We start from the raw sequence: 21278 nt of genomic DNA on the forward strand, positions 1-21278 counted from the left end.
AAATATTTTCTTTGCAGCTCAAAACCATAAATTACTCACCTAATAACATTACTTTTCAGTTTGCAAACAATTGAAAAATTTGTATGTAGTACAACTTTAGTCTTTGACTGAGTATGGCAGGTACAGCATGGTACAGATCAGCTATGATGACTCATGGCATAGCACTGGCATCTCTATAGTCTATTCTCTTTTCATGATTTCTCTGTAAACAATTTTAACCCTTTTTAAGGCTCCAAAATACATTTGTATTTATTTGTTCTCTTAAATGTCAGCTACCAGCTACTGAGCATGGGAAAAGTGCTATATAAATAAAACATATTATTATTATTACTATTATTATTATTAGTCCTTAAATTAATCCGTAAATCCTTAAACTACCTGTCTCAGGAACCTTAAGATAAGAAGCTTATGCTAGGTCTGCTTAATACAGCATAGCCCCTTTGAGTCACTTGAATTTATATCTAATTACAAGGGAAGATTTAATTCTCACAGGAGATAATAAAGAAGACCTAACTGTTATAACTTAGAGAATATGTGTAGGAAAATAAGCGTCTTCAATATTTTACTCAAGAAAAGCACTATATATGAATGGTTGATTTTCTGTTATTATGGAAAAATCACTAGGAAAAGAAAAAAAGAAATATGTACTGATTCTTATCATGTTGCTTCCATTATATTTGGTGTTTTCCTATCTTAAAAGTATAAATATTTCATATTTTAAAGAACCAACCTGCATACATTCTGGTGCAATTTCTCTTGTAACTCGATGAAACTCTCATAGTGTTCTTGATTGAAACTGATGTTTCGCAAGACTGCGGCCACAGCATGTGGGCGCACTTGAGCAGTCTGAAAATATTAAAAAAAAAAAAAAAAAAAGCAAAACATTTTTGATAAAACTGCTAATTATGCATATTGTTTAGTTGTCATAGAAAATGAAATGTTAAAATGCACAGTTTAAGTTGTTTTGACCAAAGACAACAGCAAGAAAATATTAATTCCAAACATTTTTTGGAAACATTAACATTCAAAATGTGTAAGTTATTACTAACTTCTTCAGTAATAAGGAGTCTTTGAAGGTCCCCATTAGCTGGAACAACCCTCTTGAATCTGGGAGGTTCACACCTATTTGAAGAAGAAAGAAAAAAAACATTAATTAGATAAACTATAAAGCCTTAACAGCTGCTGCCTCTACTGGGTGACAGCAAGAGAAGTGGACAAAACTACATTATAGTCATTAGTTTTACTAACTAGTGATGCTCCAACCATTATGCCACCAATGACTTTCACTGTAAAAAATGATCAGTAAATTCACCAATCACAAAAATTATTTTTTTCCCCAACATCATTTTTCTAAACTTTATGGTAATCTAGTTCTAAGTGCTCCTTTACACTAGGTATTACGGTAGTTGAGCCTGCTGTGAGAGCTTCCTGTAAACAGACACTAGCAGAGCAAGAAATGGGAAAAATTGGCTTTTAAATGAAGGTGGAGTAATAAACTGAGAAAACAGAATAGGTGTAGTTAGACCAATGGCAAGAAAGCTGCTTCAATGAATTCAGGCCTTTTTATTTTGCCCTTTAATTAAGACAGACACTGCTTGTCTGAGTTTGGATAGTGAGCAAGCTTTTCTTTAGTAATGCACCTCACATTTTCAATTAGAAATAGCACAAGTAAAGAAGGATATGAAATGGCTGAACAGGCTTATGTCACATTACACTCCTTTTCCAGTGATTTTTGGTTGTAGACTTCATTTACATAATCTTAGCTAATCTTAGCCAGTTGGAGGCTGTTGACAGCGAGCTCCAGTGAAGTTGACTGTCATGCCTAACGGCTGAGACCAACTAGTCGGTGACTGGCTAGGATAAAATCAAAATGTTTGATTTTCTCGTTAGTCAGAGGGCAGACTGTGTACACTGGACAGCTGACAACCAAATGAAACAATGACCACTCCTCCGGAGGTACAATGCATAGAATGTAGTGATAAGGAATAACGAACATGCGTGTTCTGAAATTTCATGTACCCGGTCTGCTATTTTTTTCCTGTTAGCCAGGGTATGTAGTTGCACCACTGCACCTCCATTTCTTGGTCTCTTTACACATATCACTTCACAAGCTGCTGTTTAAGACCAAAATCAAGGTTCAAGGCTCAGTGTTTCGCAGGTTTTTGTGTGACATATAACCCTTAGCATTTTATATATATATACTGAAGATATTAACTCATTATTCTCAAAGAAAAAAATAAAACATTTTTCATAACCACCATCCACTATTTTTGCTTACAACATCTCTAAAACAATCTTACTGATATTAATGATTTTTTCAGTGATGGGGGAATACATCTAGGTTTTTTTACTTTTTATTTTTTTTACTTCAAGATTTTACACACACACACACACACGCACACACACACACACACACACACGCACACACATCATTAAAATAAACATTACAACAGCTTATTCAGAAGAGGTACCCCTTCCTCATCCCCAAGTTTCAATGTGAAATAATCGTTCAACGATAGTGAAATATTTAAAATGTTGACACAACACAGACTTCCAGATTCTAAAAAACATTTGAATTCTTCTTGTAAGGTGCATTTATTTATTCTAATTTTAAGCAAACTAGGTCATCATCTTTCTATCATTTTATAGTAATTATGCTGGAATACATTCATTTGGGAAAATTAAGACATCACTCTAGCAGAGAAGGGCTGAAAAACAAACAGAAATAAGCAGAACCCACAAGTAAGTCACAAGCCACCCCCCTTTGTGTCTGCTGAACTGCTGCTTTCCAGAACATAACGAGCAATCGAGAGTGTACAGTGACACATGATGCAAATTTGAAACCCCACGTCCCAACATTTAGGCGTCAACCAGCTACATAAACATGAAATAACTAGCAAAACCTTCCTGTCGTCGGCATTATACACAAACTGACATTGGAAATTAAATCTGCAAATTTTGAGCTGTCATAATTTGACATTAAGTCCAGAAATATGCCTAATGTTTCTGACATTTACCAAATTTCTTGGATTTTAACATCTGTAGTCATTATTGTCTAAAACAACATGTGTTCAAATTCAGGTTTCAAATTCGCTTTTTCAAAATGAGCCACTGAGGAGCCAGAATCTATCAAAGAACCATCAGGCACAAGGGAGAAGCCATCCTTGAATGAGATGACAGACCATCAAAGGACCTTTTCATACATATAACCATTCAACGTTTTCATTTAAAAATGTATTTAATACAAAACAATGCAACCTATTTCATATTATCTTGTGATTCTGGACCTTGAAAATACACTTATTTTTAACATCATTTACCCGTATCTAAATTCATGAATAGCAAGACTACCCTTTTGGCTTATTAACTTTTATTAAGAAAATATACTAGAGGACTACTAAAGAGATTGCTTACCTCTCTTTGAAAACCTGAAGTCCAAGGCTCAATCCTTCCAGACACAAGAGATCATAACGGTTTGCAGGAACATCAATTTTGTATAAAATATCATCTGAAGCACCCTCTGCCTTCACTGTCCCCTGTTCTTTAGCAATTATGTCCTTCTCTGATGTCTAGAAATGTATTTAAAAAAAAAAAAAAAGGATACTCACAAAAAAAGGTAAAACACACTTATACATACTGATTACTAAATTTTAATAAGTTTAAAAATAAAGTACAGTACTTTATACATCTTACATCTGTAACATACGAGAAGATGAAAGTAACACATTTAATAATGACACAAATGTATCAATTCATGAGGGCAATCACTTTTTAATACATAGACAGGAAATTCCAAGAATTTACCGGTACTTAACAGAGAAAGAACTATGTAATGATATACAAAATTTCTGTCTAAGTGAACATGTATTACTATAGCTCCCAGGATCAAAAATTTGGCATGGTTAGTGGTATTTGTGTGCAACAGACATTCAGAGGATTGCTACTGAAAGCTTTCTGGTATTGGCAAGTTTACCTTAAGCAAATCTGTCTCAGGGAGGGGTAGGATAATAATTATGATGGCTCATATAAAGCCCAATAAATTTGTACCCAGATCAGGGATGCAAGCATCCATTATTTGAGTACGGCCAGGTGTTGGTGTTCAACAGAGGGAGCTTATTGGCCAGTTGATCCACACAGCTCAACATAATTCATCCTAAACATAATCTACAAAGCTGTTGTGTGGGTTTTACCACACACAAAACAGAAAATGGAAGTCGGGTGAAATGTCTGTTGGATGTACAAAATAAATCCAGTTAGATTAGATCTTGGAAATAGGAACTGGCTCTTGGGATGTGAAAACTTATTTGACTGGAATATTATGAACATGTCAGTAAAGAGTAAAGTTGTAATGTCTATTTGCATCAAAACTCAAGCATTCAGATCACAACTGCAGTAACTTAGTCAGTCATTCTTCACAAACACTGCTGTGTATTTTTTTTAACCAATTAAAGTTAAAAAAGACACATACACATATAGGTATGTTTTATGCTGGGAAACTATTCATAGTGCTTGTTTCACTCCGAGCACTTTTTACAAATGTATGAACTTCAAAAATAAAAAAAACACCCATGTGAAATAAATGTAAGCATTTAAGAAGGTGTTTAATGCGATGTTCATTAATATTCACTGGTCCAGAGCTTTAAACATAAAGCACAACGAACAACTGTAATTTGCAGCAAATACCAAAATCTGTAATGAATTTACTTAACTTCCTTCCTTAACTTACTTAATTTTTGTAAACCCCTTCCAACCTGATGGTTTTAATGCTAGGGTCATTTGTTGCTTAGCGTAAAGTTACTAGTTTAGTGCCTGAATTGACTTAATGTTTGCTTACCTTTAAGTTTTAGAGTACTTTTCACTTCTTATGACTCACTTTGTAACCTAGTCTTTACTATTTTCAAAAACAGACCCCTAACTGATGTTTACTCAATTATGTTGGCCTCATCTAATGTAAATGTAAGTAAGCTTCACTTGAAATTGATGGTGTGGGATAGTTTTCCATAGTACTTAGGCAAGTCTCTGACACATTTAGCATACTGTTGGCTTGTAAGCATAGCAAAACTATCCCTTAGCAGTTCATTTTCAATTTTATTTGCAATATTTATTGTATGTTACAAGATGCTGGGGACAGGAGGATATGGAAAAAGATGATCTGCTGTGGCAACCACTAATGGGAGCAGTGGAAAGAAGAAGTATATCAGAATTCTGACTTAAAGTTGTTATGTCAGTATAAAAATAAAACTAGGCTAGGAGCAGCAAAGAAAAGAGCAGTATAAACAGATATGTCTGAAAGTTAATTTTAAACGAAATAAAAAATGTTATTTTGGAAACTTAGCTTTTGAGTCTCCTTTTGAAGGAATATGGTGATGCAGCCCTACTATTAATTCTGATATACACTATACCATACCCATTAAAGCATGTAGCGTATAACAAGGCAGCACAAATGAAAGCACACAACAATTGAAAAAATCCAACCAAGAGCAAGCGATTTCTGAATGAAATACTTAAAACATTTGTTTTTCTACTTGAGATAACAATGTATTTGTGCTGGCAATATTCTTCTTTAAACCAACAAATTTGAAAAGACATATGGAAGATTTTATAGTGGGAGAGATACCCATACTTTTATTCTGAAAAGGATTTTCTACTTTGAAATATTATTATATTGTAAAAATAATGAGTGTTTGAAAGACATGGTGACTCCTGTATTTACATTAACCGGCAATGTTACTTTTGTAAGATGCATTTTTCAAGGCTTTGGTAGAAATACCTAGTTTAAAAGTACTCCAAATACTACTGAGCAAATTTACAGTTTACACTAACATTGATCAACATTGATATATCTGCTAATTCAATAAATCCATTTTAAATGTGTTTTGGTTGTGTTACTATGCAGAGAAAGGGTTTGTTGCTAAAGTAGAGTAAATTATGTAACCTATTCATTATTTTGTAATTTTATTAAGTAAAATAAATACACACTTCTCCATCTTTGCAGCCTGGAGTTTAAATGAACACCCATATTTCATTCATTGTAATGTATGTAGTGAATTAAAATTATACTAAAATTACGAGGACTTTGTGAGCTTTTTACTCTTGTGCTTCAATATTATCATGTTTCCTACATATATGTATGATCAAAGAAACACAGTTGCCTAAACATACTGCTTAACTGGAAATTCTGCATGCGCCCTGAAGACTGTCTACATGTAACTTAATTCATAGAATAGAGGCATGTGTTTTGGTGTGGGTTTCAGTATGCCATGTCCTGTCCTGTCCATGCTTTTTTAGACATAGTGATTAATTGTAATTGTCCATTCTGTCCACTACATCATGGTGAAGCCCTGTTTATGCAGTGGCAAACAAAAGCTTGGGCAACCTTGTTTAAATTGTCTGTTACTGTGAATAGTTAAGTGATCAGAAGATGAACTGATCACCAAAAGGCATAAAATTAAAGATGACACATTTCTTTAATATTTTAAGCAAGATTACATTTTTTATTTCCACAGGTACAAAACAACACAAAAAAAATTAATAAAGCCTGAAGCAAGACCCCCTTTGTCAAGTAAACGCTTTTTGTAGCCAGCTAAGAATCTTTCAGTTCTTAGTTGGGGTAATTTCGCCCATTCATCCTTGCAAAAGGTTTCTAGTTCTGCAAGATTCTTGGGCCGTCTTGAATGCCCTGCTCTTTTGAGATATATCCATAGATTTTCAATTATGTTTAGGCCAGGAGACTATGAGGGCCATGGCAAAAACAACCGCTTGCGCCTCTTGAGGTATTCCATTGTACCTTTTGAGGTGTGTTTCAGAACACTATCTTGTTGTAAGACCCATCCTATTTTTCATATGAACTTTACTACAGATGGTGTGATGTTTGCTTCCAGAATTTGCTGGTATTTATCTGAATCCATTCTTCCTTCTAACAATAACATGTTCCCTGTATCATTGGCTGCAACAGAAACCCAAAGCATGATCAATACACCCCGATACTTAATAAATGGTGAGGTGTTTTTTTCCTGGAATTCTGCACCCTTTTTTCTCCAAACATACCTTTGCACACTTGGTCAAAAAGTTCAAGGACTTGTTTCCAAAATGCATTTGGCTTGTTTCACTTCAGGAACTGAGTTTTGTGGCTAGGATGCAGGAAACATTTTCTTTTGCTGACTGTACCATTAAAGTGATATTTGTTCAGGTGGTCTTCAGGACCTCAACTTGACTACCAACATTTCTGTTAACTGCCATTTCTTAATAACACTACGAAGTGAGGAAACAGGTACCTGAAAATGCCTTGCTATCTTCTTGTAGCCTTCACATGCTTTGTGAACATCTATTATTTTATTTTTCAGAGTACTAGGCAGCTACTTAGAGGAGCCCATGCCTGCTAATTGTTTGGACAAGGTTTGAGGAGTCAGAGAATTTATACAGCTTTGCATCAACTGTGGGTTCCTATTGATAACTGTGAACAAGCCATAGCCCTAACAAGCTAATTAAGGTCTGAGAACTTGGGAGAAGTTATCTGAGGACTCAAATATCTTGGGGTGCTCAAACCTTTACATGGTGCTCCATTACTTTTTTGACTGTAAAATTGTACAAAACAAAAACAATACACTAATCTTGCATAAAATGTTGAAAATAAATGTCACCTTTAACTTTGTCTTTTGGTGATCAGTTCATCTTATGCTCACTCAACTATTCACAGAAACAGACATTTTAAACAAAGGTGCCCAAACTTTTGCATGCCACTGTATGTCAGAAGGGCTGTACAATCATATCCTAAACACAGCACTGTTAAACTGTTAAATGTAGTATATGCTGGGAAATTGAAAATTACAAATATGGAGGCAAAAGTAAAAAAGAAGAAAAATTGTTAAATACTAATATATATATATATATATATATATATATATATATATATATATATATATATATATATATATATATACACACAGGTGCTGGTCATAAAATTAGAATATCATGACAAAGTTGATTTATTTCAGTAATTCCATTCAAAAAGTGAAACTTGTATATTAGATTCATTCGTTACACACAGACTGATGTATTTCAAATGTTTATTTCTTTTAATGTTGATGATTATAACTGACAACTAATGAAAGTCCCAAATTCAGTATCTCGGAAAATTAGAATATCAATTAAGACCAATGCAAAAAAAAGATTTTTACAAATGTTGGCCAACTGAAAGGTATGAACATGAAAAGTATGAGCATGTACAGCACTCAATATTTAGTTGGGGAACTTTGGCCTGGATTACTGCAGCAATGCGGCATGGCATGGAGTCGATCAGTCGGTGGCACTGCTCAGGTGTTATGAGAGCCCATGCTGCTCTGATAGTGGCCTTCAGCTCTTCTGAATTGTTGGGTCTAGTGTATTGCATCTTCCTCTTCACAATACCCCATAGATTTTCTATGGGGTTAAGGTCAGGCGAGTTTGCTGGCCAATCAAGAACAGGGATACCATGGTCCTTAAACCAGGTACTGGTAGCTTTGGCACTGTGTGCAGGTGCCAGGTCCTATTGGAAAATGAAATCTGCATCTCCATAAAGTTCATCAGCAGCAGGAAGCATGAAGTGCTCTAAAACTTCCTGGTAGACGGCTGCGTTGACCTTGGACCTCAGAAAACACAATGGACCAACACCAGCAGATAACATGACACCCCAACCCATCATCGACTATGGAAACTTTACACTGGACCTCAAGCAACGTGGATTCTGTGCCTCTCCTCTCTTCCTCCAGACTCTGGGACCTTGATTTCCAAAAGAAATGCAAAATTTACTTTCATCAGAGAACATAACTTTGGACCACTCAGCAGCAGTTGAGTCCTTTTTGTCTTTAACCCAGGCGAGACGCTTCTGACGCTGTCTCTTGTTCAAGAGTGGCTTGACACAAGGAATGCGACAGCTGAAACCCATGTCTTGCATACGTCGGTGCGTGGTGGTTCTTGAAGCACTGACTCCAGCTGCAGTCCACTCTTTGTGAATCTCCCCCACATTTTTGAATGGGTTTTGTTTCACAATCCTCTCCAGGGTGCGGTTATCCCTATTGCTTATACACTTTTTTCTACCACATCTTGTCCTTCCCTTCGCCTCTCTATTAATGTGCTTGGACACAGAGCTCTGTGAACAGCCAGCCTCTTTAGCAATGACCTTTTGTGTCTTGCCCTCCTTGTGCAAGGTGTCAATGGTCGTCTTTTGGACAACTGTCAAGTCAGCAGTCTTCCCCATGATTGTGTAACCTACAGAACTACAGTAGACTGAGAGACCATTTAACGGCTTTTGCAGGTGTTTTGAGTTAATTAGCTGATTAGAGTGTGGCACCAGGTGTCTTCAATATTGAACCTTTTCACAATATTCTAATTTTCCGAGATTCTGAATTTGGGACTTTCATTAGTTGTCAATTATAATCATCGAAATTAAAAGAAATAAACATTTGAAATACATCAGTCTGTGTGTAATGAATGAATCTAATATACAAGTTTCACTTTTTGAATGGAATTACTGAAATAAATCAACTTTGTCATGATATTCTAATTTTATGACCAGCACCTGTATATACACACAGTCATATGAAAAAGTTTGTGAACCCCTCTCAGCCTGCATAATAATTTACTCTACTTTCAACAAAAAAGATAACAGTGGTATGTCTTTCATTTCCTAGGAACATCTGAGTACTGGGGTGTTTTCCGAACAAAGATTTTTAGTAAAGCAGTATTTAGTTGTATGAAATTAAATCAAATGTGAAAAACTGGCTGTGCAAAAATTTGGGTACCCATGTAATTTTGCTGATTTGAATGCATGTAACTGATCAATACTGATTACTTTCAACACCAAATTGGTTGGATTAACTCGTTAAGCCTTGAACTTCATAAACGGGTGTGTCCAATCATGAGAAAAGGTATTTAAGGTGGCGAATTGTAAGTTGTGCTTCCCTTTGACTCTCCTCTGAAGAGTGACAGCATGGGATCCTCAAAGCAACTCTCAAAAGATCTGAAAACAAAGATTGTTTAGAGGTTTAAACTGTCAGTTTCAACTATAAGGAATGTAATCAGGAAATGGAAGGCCACAGGCACAGTTGCTGTTAAATCCAGATCTGGCAGGCCAAGAAAAATACAAGAGCGGCATATGCACAGGATAGTGAGAATGGTTACAGACAACCCACAGATCACCTCCAAAGACCTGCAAGAACATCTTGCTGCATTTGGTGTATCTGTACATCGTTCTACAATTCAGTGCAATTTGTACAAAGAACATCTGTATGGTAGAGTGATGAGAAAGAAGCCCTTTCTGCACTCATGCCACAGACTCGCTTGTTGTATGCAAATGCTCAATTAGACAAGCCAGATTCATTTTGGAACAAAGTGCTTTGGACTGATGAGGCAAAAATTGAGTTATTTGGTCATAACAAAAAGCGCTTTGCATGGCGGAAGAAGTACACCACATTCCAAGAAAAACACCTGCTACCTACTGTCAAATTTGGTGGAGGTTCCATCATGTTGTGGAGCTGTGTGGCTATTTCAGGGCCTGGGGCCCTTGTTAAAGTCAAGGGTCGGATGAATTCAACCCAATATCAACAAATTCTTCAGGATAATGTTCAAGCATCAGTCACAAAGTTGAAGTTACGTAGGGGTTGGATATTCCAACAAGACAATGACCCAAAACATCGAAATCTACAAAGGCATTCATGCAGAGGGAGAAGTACAATGTTCTGGAATGGCCGTCACAGTCCCCTGACTTGAATATCATCGAAAATCTATGGGATGATTTGAAGCAGGCTGTCCATGCTTGGCAGCTGTCTAATTTAACTGAACTGGAGAGATTTTGTATGGAAGAATGCTCAAAAATACCTCCATCCAGAATCTAGACACTTATCAAAGGCTATAGGAGGTGTCCAGAGGCATTTGCAAAAGGAGGCTCAACTAAGTATTGATGTAATATCTCTTTTGGGGTGCCCAAATTTATGCACCTGTCTACATAAGGCATGTCATATATTAAAAGGAAGTTGCTACTCTGAAAGCTCAGCCAATGATAAACAAAAATCCAAAGAATTAAGAGGGGTTCCCAAACTTTTCATATGACTGTATATGTATTTGTATATATGTGTATATATATACATTCACATATATACTGTATATATACACACACACATATATATATACACATATATACATATATATATATATGTATATATATATATATATATATATATATATATACACACATATATACATATATATATATAGATATATATACATATATATAGATAGATATATAGATATATATACAGTATATATAGATATATATATATAGATATAGATATATATACAGGTAGTCCCCAGGTTACGGACACCCGACCTACAACATACGAACGGGGCCGCAGCTGCGACGCATGCGCCTCAGTAACTGCTGCTCCGTCATCTTCGGCCCGGGGACGCTGCAAGCAGTGGCTGGACGGAGGCTGGAGGGGGTCAATTTCGCTGCTCGCGCAGTGTAGTGTCCGTCGGGTGGCTCCCGGCGGCAAGTGGTTTCACTGCCCGCCACCCGCTGCAAGTGGTGACCCTGTTGTGGCTGAACGGAGGCCATTGAGGGTGAACGGGGAGGCGGGGGGTAGCATTGTAGTGTGCCTCGGATGGCTGCGTGTTGAGGCGGGTCACTGCAGACAGCATACTGCAGTGGAGGTGACTGTGATGTGGGCTGGTGATGAACCGCCCCTCGCTGCCCCCATTCATTCTCAATAGCAAGCCTGCTTGTACTGTTACGCACATAGCAGGAAGTCGTCTCTTGTCAGTACAGGGTGGTCCAGATCTAATTCTGCAGATCCAGATCGTCTGGATGACTTTGATTTATGCGGGGACGATTCCAGTTCGGCGTGGGGACGATTCTTCGTGTCGTCAGTTCACACACTTCTCGATGGTCCAGGATTTTTCGGGTGATTTTCTATGTAATAAACTGAATAAGTTATAGCGTAATGAAAATTGCATATTTAGATCTGGACCACCCTATACATCAGACGTGTTGACGATTGGTGCCTAATCTGCTGTGATAGCGTGTACAGTGCTGTACAGAAGAGCTCATCTTAACCTTTTGTCTTCACCCTTCAAGAATGTCTCTGAAACACAAATCTGATGCAAGTGCTGGTGATACAGTAAAGAAGAGAAAAACCATCAACATTGAAAATAAAGTAGAAATAGTAAAAAGGTCAGAAAGAGGTGAAACTCCATCATTTATTGGCAGAGCACTTGGTTACAGTCGATCAACAATAACATTTATTAAAATAATGTACCTGTTCCGACTTACATACAAATTCAACTTAAGTACAAACTAACAGTCCTTATCTCGTACGTAACCCGGGGACTGCCTGTGTATATATATATATATATATATATATATACATACACACACACAACCCCAATTCTCAAAACGTTGGGGCAGGACCATGTTTTCCACTGTTCATAAATCTCAGTGAACTGAGGAGACCAGTTGCTGAACTTTTGGGAGAGGAATGTTGTCCTATTCTTATCTGATATGGGATTCTTGCTGCTTAACAGTCCTGGGTCTTCTCTGTCGTATTTTTTCATGATGTACCAAATATTTTTAATTGGTGAAAGGTCTGGACTGCAGGCAGGCCAGTTCAACACCTGGACTATTCTACTATGAAGCCATGTTGTTGTAATAGATACAGTATGTGGTTTATCATTGTCTTGCTGAAATATGCAAAGGCCTTCTCTGAAAAAGACATCATCTGAATGGGGGAATATGTTGCTCTAATACCTGTATATATCTTTCAGCATTGATGGTGTCTTTCCAAATGTGCAAGGTGCCAATTCCATTGTCACTAACGCATCAGCATACAATCGGAGATGCAGGCATTTCAACTGAGTGCTGGTAATAAACCAGATGGTCCCTCTCCTCTTTAGTCTGGAGGATGTGGCTCCATGTTTTCCAAAAAAATTTCAAATTTTGATTTGTGTGACCACAGAACAGTTTTACACTTTGCCTCAGTCCATCTTAAATGAGCTTTGGCCCAGAGAAGACAGTGGCATTTCTGAATCATGCTCACATATGCCTTCTTCTTTGCATGCCAGAGCTTTAACTTGCATTTGTGGACGGCATGGTGAACTGTGTTCACAGACAATGATTTCTGGAAGTGCTCCTAAGCCCATGCAGTGATTTCCATGATAGAATCATGCCTGTTTTTTAATGCAGTGCTGCCTGAGGGCCTGAAGACCACAGGCATCCAATATTGATTTTCGGCCTTACCCCTTGCACAGAGAGATTTCTCCAGAGTCTCTGAATCTTTTAATGATATTAAGTACTGTAGATTAAGAGATATTCAAAGTCTTCTCAAGTTTACGTTGAGGAACATTATTCTGCAATTGTTCCACAATTTATAGGTGCAGTTTTTTGCAGATTGGTGAACCACTGCCCATCTTTACTTCTGAGAGACTGTCTCTCTAAGACACTCCTTTTATACTCAGTCATGTTACTGACCTGTTACCAATTACAGTAATCCCTCACTATATTGCGCTTCGCCTTTCGCGGCTTCACTCTATCGCGGATTTTATATGTAAGCATATTTAAATATATATCGCGGATTTTTTGCTGGTTCGCGGATTTCTGAGGACAATGGGTCTTTTAATTTCTGGTACATGCTTCCTCAGTTGGTTTGCCCAGTTGATTTCATACAAGGGACTCTATTGGCAGATGGCTGAGAAGCTACCCAACTTACTTTTCTCTCTCTCGCGCTGACTTTCTCTGATCCTGACGTAGGGGGATTGAGCAGGGGGGCTGTTCGCACACCTAGACGATAGGGACGCTCGTCTAAAAATGCTAAAAGATTATCTTCACGTTGCTAGCTTCTGTGCAGCTGCTTCGTGCACGGTGCTTCGCATACTTAAAAGCTCGAAGGGCACGTATTGATTTTTGATTGTTTGTTTTTCTCTGTCTCTCTCTCTGCTCCTGACGGAGGGGGTGTGAGCTGCCGCCTTCAACAGCTTTGTGCCGCAGTGCTTCGCATACTTAAAAGCCAAACAGCCCTATTGATTTGTTTGCTTTCCTCTCTCTTTCTGACAGTCTCTGCTCCTGACGCGCACTCCTTTGAAGAGGAAGATATGTTTGCATTCTTTTAATTGTGAGACAGAACTGTCATCTCTGTCTTGTCATGGAGCACAGTTTAAACTTTTGAAAAAGAGACAAATGTTTGTTTGCAGTGTTTGAAAAACGTTCCTGTCTCTCTACAACCTCCTGTGTTTCTGTGAAAATCTGTGACCCAAGCATGACAATATAAAAATAACCATATAAACATATGGTTTCTACTTCGCAGATTTTCACCTTTCGCGGGGGGGTCTGGAATGCAACCCCCGCGATGGAGGAGGGATTACTGTAGTCTAATTAAATTACAAAATGTTCCTCCAGCTGTTTCATTTAGTACAACTTACTTTTCCAGCCTTTTGATACCCTGTCCCAACTTTTTTGGAACATGTTACTGCCATCAAATTCAAACTGAGCTAATATTTTTCATGAAATAGTAAAATGTCTCAGTTTCAACATTTGATATGTTTTCTGTGTTCTATTATTAATAATATACGGGTTTATGAGAGTTGCAAATTATTTCATTCTATTTTTATTTACATATACACACGTATATATACTGTATATATATATATATATATATATATATATATATATACACACATTGTATACAGTATATACAGTATATATATATATATATATATATATATATATATATATATATATATATATATATATATATATATATATATATATATCTATAATAATAAAAGGCAAAGCCCTCACTGACTGACTGACTGACTCACTGACTCACTCATCACTAATTCTCCAACTTCCCGTGTAGGTGGAAGGCTGAAATTTGGCAGGCTCATTCCTTACAGCTTACTTACAAAAGTTAGGCAGGTTTCATTTCGAAATTCAAAGCGTAATGGTCATAACTGGAACATATTTTTTGTCCATACACTGTAATGGAGGAGGCGGAGTCACGTATCGCGTCATCACGCCTCCTACGTAATCACGTGAACTAAAAACAAGGAAGAGATTTACAGCACAAGTCACATGTGCATTTACGGGCTGATTTCTCAGGCTTAAAAGCTCGCCTTTTACTAAAAAGGTAAATGCAAAACTATTTTCAATCAGTTTATTGAAACGCTCCCGTTAAGGATTGCAATAACATATTCGCGAGATAAAAGAACGAAGTAGGGGGAAATGGAGGAAGAGCCGCGAACAGCTAAGAGCAAAAAATTAATTAAACAATTGAGAACGGAGCGAGTTAAGCATACAAGCATGTTCATAAGGGAAAGAAAGCACGGTGTAAAACGTAAGTTTAAATTAAGTTTATAGAAACGCTCCCGCTGCGGATTGCAATAACATATTCGCGAGATAAAAGTTTAATGAGAACACACGAGGTATAAACGAACCACACGCCGTGGCGCAACGTTAGGGGCAACAGTTTCAACCATTCTATGATCTGCTTCTCGCAACTGAAAGACGGCACATGGCGGATGTTAGCCGACTTGCTGACCGCAACGTTAGGGGCTTCAAGTATGGCGCTGACGCCACATCTCAGTGCCAACACTTTGCAGACTGTACTTAAAAGACACGCCCTCCTCACTGGACAGTTAAAAACACCAATCAAACTAACGATGACATCAAGTATTACCCAATCAAAAGTAGGAAAGGAGGCATCTTCATAAAATGCGTGTGGGATGATTTGCATGAGACGCTGCTTTAAAAAAAAAATGATAAAAAAAATACGGGATAAATCCCGTCCAGTATTGATTCAAAACGGGACGCGCAATTTCATTCTCAAACGCGGCACGATTCCGTATTTTAAAGGACGGGTGGCAACCCTACAGTGCCAGGTAACCACCCATACAATCACATTGTGATTCAGACTAGGAATGCAATGAATGTTATTACCCCGATCTACATACAAGGCGAAAGTCTTGCAACATTCAAAGATGATGGTTTGGGATAAGTACACCATACAACATAAAAGAGCTTATGAAGCCTTGAACCGAAAAAAGCAAGATCTCAGAGATCGTAAAAAAAAAAATAGGAGGTAATGTCGTTTTACTCGCTGTAGATTTTAGTCAAACATTACCAGTTATTCCACGAGGGAGACCAGCAGATCAACTCAACGCGTGTTTAAAATCCATGCTTCTCCCACGCTCGGTTATATGTCGCGTGTTCTCGGGTAGGTGCACCAAAAAATGTATACATTTAAGCATGTAATGGGCAAACAAAAAATGAGGTATACCCGAAGGCACTGCAGTAGTACTTAATGTAACTTTACTTCTTAAATGTTAATGTTTTACTGTTTAATAATTTATACGCTTCTTATATGTTGTTCAAATTCTTTTATCAAAATACCACTGACAGCGCAATGCACGATAACATGGAGTGAATACACCATACGCATCCGCCCACGGCTGCCCTGCTGTGCGCAGATAGGAGTTGATTCTACAATAAAATAAAATAAAGATAAAAAGACTAAAACAATCATCACCCATAAAGCGGATAGTAGACGTGACGTACTATATGTGTACCACATTTCAAGTGTATAGGTGAAACGGTTTGCAAGCTACAGGTCATTTAAAATCCTGGACAGACACACAAATTGCCACGGTAGCAAATTACAGAAGAAGATTTTACTGTTTAATAATTTATATTTATATGAAATGTGCTTCTTATATATTACTTCATATTCTCATATGATAATGATGTTAATGTTTATATTGATTTCTGTGTTATTAAAACTGCATGTATGTGTGTATATGTGTATATATATATATATATATATATATATATATATATATATATATATACTAGCAAAATACCCGCGCTTTGCAGCGGAGAAGTAGTGTGTTAAAGAGGTTATGAAAAAAAAGGAAACATTTTAAAAATAACGTAACATGATTGTCAATGAAAGCCCGTTTCACTCAGTAAGTCTTATGTGTGTGTTTATGTATGTATGTATATATATGTAGATGTGTATATGTAGATATGTATATATATGTATATGTATATAAATGTTTATGTGTGTGTGTATATTATATATATATAATATATATATATATATATATATATATATATATATATATATAAAAGACAGCAACAGTTATAACAATGACAACACAATTACATTGACAATCATGTTACGTTATTTTTAAAATGTTTCCTTTTTTTTTCATAACCTCTTTAACACACTACTTCTCCGCTGCGAAGCGCGGGTATTTTGCTAGTATATATATATATATATATATATTAATGAATCTACTTTTTTAGACTCTACAATCACTGCCAAATATTTTCAGGATTATCAGCTTAATTATTGGAATTTCTGTGTACATAGACATAAATATTAAGTATGTTCTATGTATATAGTATAAATATACGAGTATACTAATTTTTAACACTAAAGTTATTCGAATTTCTTCCAAACTTTGTCATGAACTGCATGGTGTGTATAGCGTGGTTCAAATAATTGCTTTTAAATTTATGATTCATTTTGTGGTCCCAACGAACACATATTTATTTCATAAAAATATAGCTTACTATAACTGAAAATGAGTCAGTTATAACATAAAACACAAAAACTTCTTACGATTTCATCCAGTTCAAGTCCAAACTCAAAGCAGAGTTCATCAAACTCCTCATCAGCTACAAAACAAAATATTGGAGAAGTTAAAAAAAAATAATTTGATTATAAGATAGATAGACAGATACTTTATTAATCCCATATTACCATGTCATACTAAGTTTGACAGCTTTTACAAATACTTGATTGAAAAAATGTTAATTATTTTTAAATAGAGGATTATTTATACACAACCAAAAATCTATTTGATCAATTGTCATTTACCACTTTTTATTCTATGCTAAAAATATTTACATAAGTGAAACGAAATATTTCCCCCAATCTAAAAATATTTGATTGATTTTGCAATGTTACACTATTTTTAAGGAATATGTAAAATTACTGAATTACTACCAATTAAAATACTCCGACAAATGTATAATGCATAATCCCCTATTGTCAATGTTTAGCACATACAGATCTGTCCAACAAATGCTAGTCAATTGAATGTTACCACATCCAACTACCACCCTTATCATAGCAAGTACAGAGATCATATACAGGAGGAAACATAATACACATCTGGCCTTGAAATTTCCCCTAAAAGAGCTAGAAATTGTTTCTGGGGATAGAGAGGTTTGTGCTGTTACCAGCTGGGGGCAGGCTAGAAAAACCAAAACAAACCCTACATGGGAAATGATTTGTATCCTGTGTCTAAAAATAAGTTCTATCTGTGAAATGGTAAAATGACTGCTGATGAGGTACAAATATATATACTTCTCTTTGATTAACTAGAGCTGAATCACATAATTTATATCTAAACAAGAACATACTGAAAAATATTATATCAGCATATTCAAAATGCATTTGTTTTAAATGTACTAATATTACTAAAAACAAACAATATTCACTAAGCCACATCCATGTTTTACTTCAGTCTGTAGGAAAAACATTCCCCTTCACAAATGATACTGCATCTACTCAAGCGGTTTCTAATGAAGGTTTATGTACTTTTAAACTTAAAGTGCTCAGCAGAAATGTATTTTATTCCTTTTTCAACATTATTTTCAGTGTTTTATAATGTTTGGAGACATGACTCTAAGCTGGTTTACCAAATCATCTTGCAGTGATCGTTAATTTGATTTGATGCTACCAGAATACTAGTCTAGACAAGGTTATAAAATGGATGGAATTAATTCATCTTTGGCTAAGGTGAGCTATGTTCAGATTTGCCTCACAAATATGAAATAAATGACTGACTAGAAATCAGACATATATCTGTTCAATTAAACCAAACATTTCCTTTACAGATTGATGAATTTAAAATGTTATTTTCTATAATGTTTTAAGTATATTCATATAAAAGTTATACAACCTCTATACAGTGAATTGCAGAGAATGTTGTTTAATCTGTGCAGCAGTAGGAGTGAGGATATTAATGTTTTTATTATTCATAGTCTTTTTTTTAGTAGACCCTAAATTTATTATTCACAATCTTTTTTACCAGACCCTAAACTGTAAAGTATAATTTCTTTAACTGCACACTGTTGTAAGAAAATACAGTAAGCATGTCCACTGATAGGTCCTGCGTATTTCAGCACTAGTGGAAATTTGATTGTCATTTCCATGCTATATGTATATTTAGCAATGAAATATAGCTATACATATTAAGGGTTTTCTTCAGTGTTCTGCATGATTGACCTGATAGCAAATCGATGTTTAGATCAGCTTCAGCTTCAGATTTTTGACATTGCCTCACATTGTACTCCACAATATTGTATTCTACAATACAAAGTAAGTTATAGTTGAATCAGTAACAAAAAAAACTGCCAGGACCTTATGCAGGAAGGTACATAAAAATGTAATGTTCACACCACAATAATTCACAGCTAGAAAAGGGTTCTTCAATTTTTGGCACATGCCAAACATTAAGACCACCACTGAAGCCACTGATTAAGACCCCACCCCCCTGTCAATATTTTGTTGAACCACCTTTTGCTTTAATGACTGCCTTGAGTCTGCTGGGATACTTCTCTATCAGCCTTGCATATCTAGATTGAGCAATATTTGCCCACACTTCTTTACAGAACTGTTCCAAGTTCGGTCAAATTGGATGGTGAGCGTTGGTGGACTGATATCTTCAAATCTTTCCACAGATTTTCAATGGGATTTAGGTCTGGGCCACACGAGGACATTCACTTTTTTCTCCTTTGGCCACTGTGTGGTCAATTTTGCTGTGTGCTTGTCGTTGTCGTGTTGAAAGGTGACCATTCTGCCCATCTTCAACTTTATGGCAGAGGGTAGCAGGTTTTCCTCAAGAATTTGACGGTATTTTGCCCCATCCATTTTTCCTTCTACCCTAACGATAGCCCCAGGCCCTGCAGCAAAGAAACACCCCCACAACAGGATGCTGCCACCTCTATGCTTAACTGCAGGTATGGTGTGTTGTGGACGGTGAGCTGCATTGGATTTCCGCCAGGTGTACCGTTAGGTATTGAGGCCAAAGAGTTCGATTTTGGTCTCATCTGACCATAAGACCTTTTTCCACTAGTCATCAGAATCTTCAAGGTGCATTCTGGCAAAGCTCAAACGAGCCTTAATGTGGCCTTTCCTGAGAAGTGGCTTTTTCCTTGCGACCCTCCCAAACAAGCCACAATTGTGGAGCGCTTGTGAAATTGTTGTCACATGCACACAATGACCACTCTTTGCCATAAAATCCTGTAACTCCTTCAAAGTGTCCATTGGCCTCTTGGTAGCCTCTCTTACCAGTTTCCTCCTTGCCCTTCCATCCAGGTTGGAGGGACGGCCAGATTCAGGACAGGTCCTAGTAGTACCAAACTGCCACTTCTTTATTATGGACTTTACTGTGCTCCTTGGGATTGATAAAGCCTTTGAGATTTTTTTTGTATCCATCTCCTGCCTTATGTCTATCCCTGAGATCTTCTGAAAGTGGCTTGCTACCCATAGTCAGTTGTTTGCTGTCAGTTGCACTACCAAGCAAGGGAAAGCTCCAGGAACAGCTGTTTTTAGGCTTCACTAATCACACTCATTACAATTGATCATAGGTGGAAGCCAGTAACCATGGTCTGCAATGGAAATGGTGGTTACTTACACCTGATTGAGTTTACAAACATTGTTTAGGAGGGGGGGGTGATCCTTTATTAATCTCAGTATTTCTTGATTTTTGTTTTTTTAAATTCTTCTAAACTGTAGCTGTGATATCTTTCACTTGGCTGTTATAGACTGCATTGTGTAAGTAAAGCTGGAAAAAATATCGGTTTGTGTGTTTTCATTTAAGGCTGTAAAGCAAACAAATGGGAATATTTCGAAGGGGGTGATTCTTTTCTATATCCACTGTACATCCAATTTATAAAAAAGACGTAAAATCTAAATAACAACGTTGAGATCAAACTATTATAAGCTTAACTTTATTCACATTTCTGAGACACTGAAACGCCAATATGCGACTGTAGGAACAAATGATGCAATCCACTGACAGCGAACGCTCCGCCCAGCTGACACAATTTAAACCATGTTAGCCAATTACTCAAAAAAATAAAAGACTTGCATATCAGATTTCTGTGATTCTCAAGTTTTTTACACAAGAACACCACTGCCGTGAAATTTCCTTGCAAAGACAAGAAAGTCAAAGACGTC

At 36.6% G+C, this 21278-nt stretch overlaps 1 protein-coding gene across 1 annotated transcript in view; it reads right to left on the reverse strand.

Moving 5' to 3' along the window:
* The window catches only part of farsb (phenylalanyl-tRNA synthetase subunit beta), a 75553-nt gene that overhangs the window by 54012 nt on the left and 263 nt on the right, over positions 1-21278 (reverse strand). The window contains exons 2-5 of the mRNA XM_028794407.2: positions 17649-17704; positions 3415-3569; positions 1050-1122; positions 731-846 (exon numbers count right to left, since the gene is read on the reverse strand). Of these exons, the coding sequence (XP_028650240.1) occupies positions 731-846; positions 1050-1122; positions 3415-3569; positions 17649-17704 (400 nt within the window). The remainder of the gene's footprint in view (positions 1-730; positions 847-1049; positions 1123-3414; positions 3570-17648; positions 17705-21278) is intronic.

This window comes from Erpetoichthys calabaricus, chromosome 2 (assembly GCF_900747795.2).
Source record: "Erpetoichthys calabaricus chromosome 2, fErpCal1.3, whole genome shotgun sequence".
Taxonomy (NCBI): domain Eukaryota; kingdom Metazoa; phylum Chordata; class Cladistia; order Polypteriformes; family Polypteridae; genus Erpetoichthys; species Erpetoichthys calabaricus.